General features: G+C 37.7%; 1 protein-coding gene across 2 annotated transcripts in view; it reads right to left on the reverse strand.

The window, feature by feature from the left end:
• Positions 1-381: 381 nt before the first annotated feature.
• The window catches only part of gpr142 (G protein-coupled receptor 142), a 13799-nt gene continuing 2246 nt past the window's right edge, over positions 382-11934 (reverse strand). Inside the window, exons 2-3 of one of the 2 annotated variants that reach the window (XM_067430480.1) lie at positions 7689-7768; positions 382-5332 (exon numbers count right to left, since the gene is read on the reverse strand). In XM_067430480.1, the coding sequence (XP_067286581.1) occupies positions 4380-5332; positions 7689-7737 (1002 nt within the window). In that variant the 5' untranslated portion in view covers positions 7738-7768 and the 3' untranslated portion in view covers positions 382-4379. Of the gene's footprint in view, positions 5333-7620; positions 7769-11934 lie in introns of both variants that reach the window. The other variant, XM_067430479.1, reaches the window with a different exon arrangement.

An 11934-nucleotide genomic window follows, 5' to 3' on the forward strand; every position in this document is an offset into this window, starting at 1 on the left:
AAAAACATTACAACTGATTTGAAAACAAGCAATTCTTATTGTACATGGTTTAGTGCACATTAATCAAAAGAAACAATCTTACATTAAAATGTAATCTAAGAATGACAAACAGAGCAGGTTATTTATTGTCTTCCAAATTTTCAGACTCTTTTTTGTGCTGTCAGCCGTCTGCTCATATCAAGGCTTTAACGACAGATGTGCTTTCTTCTCAGGCATCTGTGTTTGTGATGCAGCGGGAGACTTTTTTCAAAGAGACAACATCTGATAACATCTGCAGGGCCAGAGGCTCCTTCTCACGATTGAGAGAGAGAGAGAGAGAGAGAGAGAGAGAGAGAGAGAGAGAGAGAGAGAGAGAGAGAGAGAGAGAGAGAGAGAGAGAGAGAGAGAGAGAGAGAGAGAGAGAGAGAGAGAGAGAGAGAGAGAGAGAGAGAGAGAGAGAGAGAGAGAGAGAGAGAGAGAGAGAGAGAGAGATGCAACACTGGGTGCTGAGAAACACCAGTGCACTAAAAGGACAAGAGTTCATAACCCAAGCTCCAGAAAACAAGTGAGTTTGTTTTCCAGACCGAAAAGTCACAAACTTTCTTCTGTAATTTACCAGACTAGTTAAATCAAAGCTTTTAATGAACCTTTTAGCCAAAATTATGCTTCATTAAATCATTAGTCTTAAAAAGACAATCAAAACACATTTAGTTTGAGCAGTGTGATCATTTGTTAAAGGGATAGTTCACCCAAAAATGTAACCATGATTTACTCTCAAGCCTCATGCCATCCTAGGTGTATACGACATTTTTATTTTAGACGAATCCAGAGTTATATTACAAAATGTCCTGGCTCTTCCAAGCTTTATAATAGCAGCCCAACATTTAAAGGCCAAAAAAGTGCATCCATCCATTATAAAAGTATAAAACATATCCATATTTAACACGGATGGATGGATTCTGGATATGTTTCTTACACAAACCCATTGACTCCTAATTGTATTAGTCTGAAAGAAGAATATCATACAACTAGGATGGCTTGAGGATGAGTAAATCATCGGGTCATTTTTATTTTTGGGTGAACTATTCCTTTAAGTCAAGGACTGATTAAATTGATTCATGCACTCTTAATTCCATCAGATTTATTCAAATTAAACTCTCTCTGAGAAGTAAATACATTTTATTTACAGTTCGCATATGTGTACATCAAGGCTCAAATGGTCATTGTATCACATTTTACTTCGCTTTTAGATTGAGCTTGTCTTTCTCAATTCATTTGAATTTGTTCTCTTTAAGTACACACTGGCAAGTGCTGCACAATATCTGATCAGATAACAAATCACAGTCATTTAATTGGCCCCAGAACGTCCCTGGAGATTTTGTTAAATTCTAACAAACTGAAATTTTAGCTTTTGCCGCATGGATGACCTTGAGCTCCTCGGACCGGCCGTCTGTTTGTACAGTGGTGTCTTCACTCGTTGTGTTCTCACGTCGAAGCCCCTTTTAAAACCTTATCGAGTCGCCATGCACTCAATGCACAGCCAAGCCAGCAACTGCACTTTCCACAGCGGGGTTAAAAAGGTCAACCATCTTGCTCTGCTTCACTGGACGGCGCTCTGAACGGGTTTAACTTAGTCATGCAAAGAAAGGTCTCGATCAGTACACTATGTAACCTTAAGTGCGCTGCCTTGTGTTTGATGAGGAAATGAAATGCTAATCACATTTGTTTCTCAAATGGAGTGTATGATGTCTTGATTGAATTGAACTTTTAAGATGTCTTCAAATCTAAAAATGCTTAGTATGGAATGAGATGAGCGAGAATAAAAGAAAATCCTGTAAGTGTCCAAAGAACTTCATTCATCTACAATATGAGCAACATTTATAAAAACACTAAATATATGACATATTTTTGCGATATCAAAATACAACATTTAAATGGAATAGTTTACCCAGAAAATATAAAAAAACTGATATAATTTACTCATCCTTGTGTTGTTTCAAACCCGTATGACATTCCACAAAAAGTATGTCTTTTGAAATTTGTATACATAATATAATGAATTTTCATATAATGAATGAAATTTCATCCTTTTTCTCACACAAAGCTAGTTTTTAGAAAACCTGTATTAAACAGCATAAGCCATATGACACATTTTTATGATACTTTTATGCTGTCTTTCGGTTTTCTGTTTAATTAAAAGAGCTTTCCTCCTACCTGAGTTTCACAGAAGAAAGTAAGTCATACAGTTTGGTAACACAACTCAAATGTGTGTAAAAGATTACAGAATATTCATATTTCGATCTATTCCTTAACCATTTATGGAAAATAAAATAAGACACTACTCATTTGATGAGCCAAATATCTTTGTTTCATAAATACTGTACGTTTTCTTGTCCCTGCAGAGGACAGGACAATAAATAAAACAGATGCAGATCAGTGCAAAATACACTCTATTCTGGAATGGTTATGCCTTGATTGGAAGATGCCCATGATGTTCAGCAAACCTTTCAACATTATTGGGATTCTGTTTAATTCAGTAAACTGTGATCTCTTGGGTCACTAACCAGAGAACAGATAAGTGTTGAAAAGTACCCGTGGTGCACATTAGCGTGAATGGATGCTAACTGTTTATCTGGATATGTTGTTATTCGGGAAGTCATTATTTTTATTCCCTTTGGTGATGGCAATCACGCAATGTAACACACTAAAGGTGCGGTCAGATATTGCTGCTCTGCAAAATTTCACGGCTGAAATCAAGTCGAATTCGCAAGATTTACGCTTAAGGGTGAAAAAGTTACCCATGGATTTCACTTGCAGATTTGCTGTGCTGAAAATGACTTGGTTTGAGCTGAGCTTCATACATCTCTACTCTACACTACTGACAATAGACAATTAACCTTCTTTTTTTTTTGCACTTATGTGACCGACCTTTATCCTTTCAAATCCACAAAAGTCACAATTCTGAGTTTTGACTCTTTTCAAGTTAATTATAAGAAGACAAGACAATGCTTTTGTTGAAACTTAAAGGGATACTTCACCCAAAAATGTAAATTCTGTAAATCATTTACTCAAGTAAACTGACTTTCTTTCATCTTCGGAATATGGAGATATTCCAAAAAATGTTTAAGTGGGTTTTTTATTGTCAAAATGAATGGACAAAAAAGTCCTAAACATAAGTGTGAGTAAATGATGACTGAATTTTTGTTTTTAACAGTGAACTATGCCTTTAAAGGGCTAGTTCACCCCAAAATTAAACTTCTTTCATTAATTACTTACCGGTGATCATGTCATTTCAAACCCATAATACTTTTGTTCATCTTCAGAAAGCAAATTAAGATATTTTTTATGAAATCTGAGAGCTTTATGTCCCTCCATTGACATGCAACTACCACTTTGACGCTTCAAAAAGTTCATAAAGAGATTAAGGGGCTTTATATGACGAACAGATTTAATTTAGGCTTTTATTAACATATAAACATTCATCAACTCACACATCAGTTGTAGAAAACGGAAGCTCAAGCATGTTTGTTTGACATGCAAGAACCAATGAGGTTCATTCTCATGTTACGCAGCAAGTTTGAGATTCTGTAAGAGCCAATGCGGTTCATTCTCGTGTTACACAGCAAGTCTGAGATTCTGCAAGAACCAATGAGGTTCATTCTTGTGTTACACAGCAAGTCTGAGATTCTGTAAGAGCCAATGAGGTTCGTTCTTGTGTTACACAGCAAGTCTGAGATTCTGTAAGAGCCAATGAGGTTCGTTCTTGTGTTACACAGCAAGTCTGAGATTCTGTAAGAGCCAATGAGGTTCGTTCTTGTGTTACACAGCAAGTCTGAGATTCTGTAAGAGCCAATGAGGTTCGTTCTTGTGTTACACAGCAAGTCTGAGATTCTGCAAGAACCAATGAGGTTCATTCTTGTGTTACACAACAAGTCTGAGATTCTGCAAGAACCAATGAGGTTCATTCTTGTGTTACACAACAAGTCTGAGATTCTGCAAGAGCCAATGAGGTTCATTCTCGTGTTACTCAGCATGTAAGAGGTTTGTTCTCGCACATTAAGAAGGTTCGGTCGAGCTTCTGTTTATGTTCGCTGATCAGTGTTTATAGGTGAATAAAAGCCTAAATTAAATCTTTTCATCATATAAAGCAACTTGGGGAATTTGGACTAAACCGCTCATTTCATATAGATTAGTTTTACAATCTCTTCATGACCTTTTTGAAGCGTCAAAGTGTTAGTTGTGTAGCTCTCTATAAAGGGACAGAAAGCTCATAGATTTCATCAAAAATATCTTCATGTGTCCCGAAGGTGAACGAAAGTCTTACAGATTTGGAATGACATGAGTGTGAGCAATTACTGACAGAATATTCATATTTGGGGGAACTAACCCTTTAAGCAAGACTACATCTTGATGTCTGCCCTTTTGGGAGAGAGAGGGGTTATCTCTCGCTGGGAACGTTTGGTGCTGGAAATAGAGGAGGTGGAGGCATTGGCAGCATTGCGCTGGTGATGAAGGGGCCGACGTGGGTGCAACGGTGCCCCTCTGAACAACAGGACATCCCTCACTGCTGCTCTAAAGGGTTTGCTGACAAAACAGTATAGAAAGAAATTCACAGCAGTGTTTAGCATGGCAAACATGTTGGATAAATCGTATGCTAGATGCACCCGCCAATCGTTGTGCACCGATGACACATAAAGATGGTAGAGCACCACTCCAGTACGAGGTGCCCACAGTATAGCAAACACAGAAGTCACTGCTAGGAGCATAGCTGTGGTTTTACCCAGCTTGCCTGGCAGTGCCAGTTGTTTCCCACTCTCGTCTTTGCACATCTGATGTCGCTGTCTCTTCCGGAGCCTTAGAATGATCAAGGAGTTTAGCACGAGGAAGATGCAGCATGGAAGAAAGTAAATAATAGTCACGTGGGTCCAAATCAGGGCGGTATCCAAGCTGTTGGGCGCGCGGCTGACCCTCCACATGTCCGACCACCAGAAGAATGGCACGCCGGACGCCAGTGCCAAAGTAAATACCACCGCGATGATCCGCCGGGCCCGAGCCGGGTAGCTGATCTGTCGGTGGAGTAGTGGGTGGCACAAAGCAACGTAACGGTCGACCGTGAGGGGTACGGTGGCCCATATGGATGCGTGGTTGGCGGAAAACTCCATCATACTGACCGAGCGCAGCAAAAGCACAGGGACGTCTCTGTGAAACACGGCCGTTTCGAGCAGGAAGCCCACGAAGATGATGAACAACTGGCTGAGGATGTCCGAGCCGGTTAGAGCAAGAAGATACACGTAGAGGGCCTTCTGGGTACGAACAGCCAGCCGGTAAAGAGCCACCAATGTCAGGATGTTCACTGGGAAAAGGTGACAACTGGAATTAGAAACAAGAATTGAGGTAGACAAGGATGGACAAGGCAAACAACAGTGAGGGAATGAGGCCAGAGAAGGGAGAAACAGAAGACGGAGATAGAAATCAAGGGCATGAAGGGAGTAGACACAGCAGGATTGATGGGAAGTAAAAGATTAGGGGTCATATTTACAGAACATGGCGGCCCCCTAAAACCTTTGCCCTGATTTCCCAGAAAGAAGAGATTAAACTACAGTAAATGTGTGCTGCTTTTGCCTGTTGACAAGACAGGAGATAAGTATATTTTAAGGCTTTATACATTGAAACTATTTATAGAAAAACATCTCCATTAGTAAAACTCAATCAGATTAAAAAAAAACATATGGAGAATTTAACTTGATGCAACTGAATCAAATAAAATGATTGACCTTAATGTTGTTTCAAACTGATCAAATCAGCAGTTGTGAATATCAAGCATCTGTCTGTGACCCTGATCTGGTTTAGCAGTTTATGGGTAGCTTTCAAATGAGTTGGTAATTAATCGTTATTGATTGATTGATCACTTTTCTTGTCATTAAGCATGCTGTCAGTCTGTTTTGGGATTGGTGTAGTAATTTGTGGATGCTTAATGATTTCTTGTCTGGTCTGATGTGTGTTTCACTGAATGAATCTACCGTATATTTCGTCCATCAAACGACAAGGTGAAGAATATATAGGCTATATATAAAAAATAGGCCAAGCCAGAAACTTCTAAATATGTAATGGCCTTTTAATCGTCTTAAGCATTTTAAATTACAAATCTCTGGGCATGAAATTAGCAACAAATACTGAATACTAGCAACAAATACTAGATAAAGTGACTCCCCCCGCCTTCCTTTCCCCACAACCTATTTTTCTTTAAATGTTTAACCTGTGTGGGTAAACTTGCAGACAGCTTTTTTACAGGAAGAGTCAGTGTTGTTCCACTCAATGTCAATGTTAATGGCTTCAAATGGATTTGTAGTTGAAAAATGTCCCCCAGTTAGTTTGAGTTTAATGTGAGACCAAATATTAACTATAGGGTTCAAATCTGGACTCTGGCCAGGACAAAAACATCAGTCTGATGGACTCAAGATACTTGGTTGTCTTTGCAATTTGGACAGGAGCATTGTCTTGTTGAAAAATAGCATCTGATAAATCCTCTTTAGATAACTTTTAAGCTGTGGGAAGCAACCCAGTCTGCAATAATCTCCTGTGCTCCACAGCATTAAATGACTTTTCACAGTGATGAAGCAGCTAACAAGGCTCCCCACACAATGACACCTCTTCCTCCATGCTTCACTGTGGTATTATATTTATTACCAGATTTTCGAAGACACCACTCTGGAGCATCACCCGCATTTCACTGTGATTTACGCACAACTTCCAATATTCTGCCAAAAGCAGTTGTTGATGTTTTTCTGAGACGCCAATGGCTTCAAAGGGGTGGTTCTGTGGTGTTTTTTTAGGCTTGGTTGTGTTTATGGGGCACAGTATAACATGTCTTAATACTTCTTCTTTTTTTAAACGCCAGGGTCCAACAACACTCTCCATTGGCTTTGTATTGCATGAGGCTGCCTCATTGTTATTTCTGACTTATTACAAAAAATATAACAATGTCCAAAAGCTGATATGTGTGATAAAAAAAGCTGATAAGGTGTGCAGCAAACAAGCTAAAAAACACAAATACGTTTTTATAAGCCGTCGACCCCAAAAAAACAAGCGTTTAAAGAGACAAAGGTGGATACAGGCAATGAGAAGTGAAGCTTCAGCAGGAAGAATGGGTTAATTTTGGGATCCTGACACTCAGTATGTCTTATTTTGACAAATATCCAAATGTCAGTTTTATATGTTATATTTCCTTTCACTGATTACTTTTACTCCAGTGGGCGCAGTTCTCAGTGTAATATAGCATGTATTTATTGCATGTATACACTTTTAGGTCTTTAAACGCTCGTTTTTTGTGTCAGCAGCTTATAAACACCTCTGGGTTTTTGGTTCTGTTTTTTTTAGCTTGTTTTCTGTAAAACATTGTCACATATCAGCTTTTAGACATTGTTAGTTTTTTTGTTATAAGTCATAAATAACACGGAGGCCGCTTCCCGCAATAGAAAGTCAATGGAGATGGTTAGTTTGTTTTCAGATTATTGATTCCATCATACTTTCTTTAAATTCAATAAAAAAATCGCATCTTGATTTTGACCTTAATTAACTTGAAATGCATTCTCAATTCATTTCTCAATGAAACGACCCCTTATTAAAATGCACATCTCATACCTGGCACTCCGATACACAACAGAGCACTGTAGTAGACGACAGGGATGTAAGCCAGCACACACTCTGACCTCTCCTGAGCGCTGCGCTCATCCTCCCGCTGGCCGGGCGCTGTGCCATTGTGCCAGTCAATCATGGCCTCTGAGTTCCTCTTGTGAAAGGAAAGAGAACAGAAGAAAACCTTAAAACCTCCGTCATTTGAACAACAACTTCAATCAATGTGAAATGAACCTTTTTTGTTTGCCGGCTGCCGAATGCGTTTTTTTTCATTGAGTCTGCGATGCAGAATGATTGAGCAGCATGGAATTTTACTATGCTCTTGTCCTCTCACCGGGTCACTGTGTTAATGACAGAGGCAGCTTGCCCTCATATGGGTTAAAACCAGTCAATTAAAACAGATGGAATGAGTGCACCTCATTTACTTGTCTTATCTTTCCACTTTCTACTGTTCCTTCTGTGTTTAGCTTTGATTACTCCCATAACTGCCCCCTACTGAGAGGATGAGGAGATCAGCTCTGTGCCAAACATGTTTATTTGCTTTCAGACTCAGTGCAGAGAGCAGAAATGAGAAACGCTCTGTACATTTCCTTTTACCGCATGACATCATTGAGTTTTACAAACTTACTTCCTTTGCTAATGTGCATTGATTCTTTCCCTGTAAAAAAAAATGGGTCAAACTATGCATTTTGCCTTTGCATTGTTTTGTGTTGTTATTGGAATTGAATTGCAGTATATTTCAAAAGCCATGAATCTTTTCTTCCTGGCAAACAATATGAGAGGGTTTATGTTGTGGAACATGATTGCCTGCTATGATGAAGCTGATTCATCAACTGTCTGCTTAGGTGTGCAAATTCACACTGTGCGTGAGAACTGGAGAAGGTAGGAATGATTGGTTTTCTGTCACCTTATAATTACTTGTCTTTGCCCTATTGGGGATTTATGTGGGAGCATGGTGTCTTTGTGATTGCCTTTGCAATTCTGACTGGAGCCTTTCTTTCCCACATTTTCTATTTCATTGCATTTATCATCATTGAATCAGTAAAATCTATGTCTTATCTAAATCTATATCTTTTTATGGCAGAATGGTGTTACTGTGTTTTAGAAAAACAGTTAAAGTGATTATTCCCTTTAATGCAGTGTGTAGCTAATATAGCTGTTTGTGAATATAAGCATTCTGCAAAGCTGTAAAGTCGAAAGTGCTTGATAAGTTATTGTCTCTGAAAAGAAAGAACTACCTATATGATTCATGTCACTAGAAAATACATTTTCGCCCGCCTATGTTTTAAGTTGTCCGCCCGCGAACAATTTGACACGTCCACAAACATGTCATGTTACTGATGATTGCTTCTCAAATCTCAGAGTTTAACATGGGATTCACAAAACGTGTAGCCTACTATAGAAGGAGGGGTCAGTACACACTTTATTTGGACCAGATTGCTCCTCAGAATCACAACCTGTAAGTAATGAATAATTACTGATGTACTGGGTGCTCAAAATATGTAGTTTTGTGTTTTATACTGTGTAGGTCTCTGGCTAACCAACTAACTCACGTTACTACTGTCTTATTGAAATACTTCCGCTAAGCAGCTGTGGGCTACTAGTACCTAAAACTGTGTCTAATGCAGATTATCTTATACTTTGAGTAAAGATAAAGGATAAAGCAAGGGTTGTTTTACAAACTGTAACGTTACCGTAGTCATTCACATTAGTGCTTTGCTTTTACATATGCACGTTATTGATACAGTTAATACAGTTCTTCCAATGTTTTATCATCCAGCTCAGATTGATATGACAAAATCAACGTCATCATTACTGTCTTTACAGTGTGTGTAAAGACAGTAATGATGACAATCGCTGAGGACTGAGGAGCCTCTGGAGTTGAAGTACAGTTATGGCAATGGAGTTTAGCTTCCGGCTGTAAGTGGTAGACCAATCCCAACAGACTGGGCCATCTGACCAATCAGAGCAGAGTCAGAATTAGAGAGTCTGATTCATCCAGCGAGTTGTTTGAGAATCATTGAATAATGTGGTGATGTGCAATGTAAATTTTATGGGGGGAAAAATGTGACCATTGATGCATGTAAACCTGTATATTGGAGACCTACAAAACAAAACCAGGAGCCTTTAAAATAGCATTATAGGGACATTTTAACGTCCATAGAAATGATTAAAAATGCGTATAACCCATAAATATATTTCCACAAATACAGCACAAAAATGCTTGGAACAGCTTTAAAACGGTCAGTGAATGACGGCTTCATCATCCAAAAACAAAATGTTTATTCACTTTTGCTATTTTCTAATGATAACATAAAATAAATATAAAAAATAATATTAAATATAACGGGTAACAGAACTTAAAATTATTTGATAGCTTGGGACCAAATGCTGTTTTTTGGTAAACTTATATTTCTATACAGTATAAATATTTTTATTTTTAAATTGGTAACACATTTTTTACAGTATCATTGTTATGCAGTTACTATAGTAATAACAATAAATTATACATAATTAGATAACTAAACCAAACCAAACCCTAATCCTAACCCTAAAGGAAGTACATGTAGTTACTTAATATTTTCTTACAATACCAGGGTTGAATGGTTGACCTTGACAGATGCAGACAATGGTAAACTTGAGATTTTTCACAATGCATTCTGGAATTAATAGTGATCCACGGGTACTTTCAAAAAAGTTTCAAAATGCAAGAATGATCTTGCATTGATAATTTCAACTTCCAGAGGAGCATAATCCCATTATCATAGACAGTTACATCATGTTGTAATAAGACTTTTATGGCTTTTCGTGACCCTTCACTCTATAGTTGTTTTGATACAGAAGCTGATAAATTATAAATCTTTAACTACAGGTGAGCGTTTGCTAGGTTACAGAAGAGAGGTTTTCTCTGAAAGGCTTTAAGTACTTTACTACTGATGTGGTTCTCCCTTCTGAAAATATCTCTACAAACAAATCATCGCTCATTTAAGAGATCCACAATCAATGAGGATGTGTTTGTTTATATGGGTCTCTGTGAGTGTAGTGTGTTTATATGATATGCTGCTCGTTCTATGGATCTGACTCGATGAAGTAAAAAATGTCAGGTTCACTGCAGCACCAATAAGTTTTTTTTGCATTAAAGCATGTACCTGTGGTAACTGGACAGCAGTTTTGAGAAATCCCAAATGATTATGATTACAAAGCTGTTCAAATGCTCATTGCCCCTCTCCTCAGAATGAGGTGCTTACGGTTTTGGCGGTTTCGAGAATGTGATCAAATTTGACAAATATGAGTATCACACATAAAAAATTATGTGGAAACCCATTTTATCCAGAGGTTTAGATTTTATGGAGAGGAACCTTGTTCTCATGCATTAGACAAGCCTTTTAAAGAAAGCCTTTAATATAGTGTGCTAATATAGTTCCTCATATTCTGTGGGGAAATATTTTGTGGATATCATATTATCCCCTTTCTCAATGCCAAATCTCATTTTTATATTTTTAAAGGCTAAACATAACTACAACGCTTTTTCAGCCAAAAATCCATTGAAATCATACATAATAATATGACAAATATATGTAATCAAGAGAGTATGAATCACATTGCCTCTATTTTTGTATCCTCCTTATCTTCTTTCTTCCTTTTTAGAAACAAACAAAAAATATACTATTACATACGCTTCCTGATATGGCGCCGTTGTCCTTGAGCTCATATTGTCTCATGTGAAACCAAGCCATAAGAGGTAAAATATAGTACAAGGAGGAATGTTTTCCACAGTTTAGTTACTATGTAACAAAAGGGAAAAATATATGAAAATGAAATGAAACCCCAATGGAAATGTTACATGGAAGATATTTTAAAGAACGTTGGTAAGCAGACAGTATTTTAAGCCAATGCCTACCGTCAACTGTTTGACAACTGAAGAAAGAAACTCATACAGGTTTGGAACAAAATGAGGGTTGTAAAGTAGTAAATGATGACAACATTTTCATTTTGAGGTGAACTATCCCTTTAAGTGATAATGTGAACGAACTGAATCATAGTTGATGAAATTGATCCATTAAATTAAAGTTTTAACTGATTGACATTTATTAATTAATCTTTTGCAGCAGAAGAAATAAGACACTATTTAAACATCTCTGTCTACATGGGTTCCTGAAGAACCTTTGACATCCATGGATAGCATCCATAATGATTCGAAGACAAGTTTGTGAAATTACAAATGCATTTGAGGAAACTTAAAGGGGGGGTGAAACACTCAGTTTCAGTCAATCTCATGTCAATCTTGAGTACCTATAGAGTAGTATTGCATCCTTCATA

Source organism: Pseudorasbora parva, chromosome 21 (genome assembly GCF_024679245.1).
Source record: "Pseudorasbora parva isolate DD20220531a chromosome 21, ASM2467924v1, whole genome shotgun sequence".
NCBI lineage: Eukaryota > Metazoa > Chordata > Actinopteri > Cypriniformes > Gobionidae > Pseudorasbora > Pseudorasbora parva.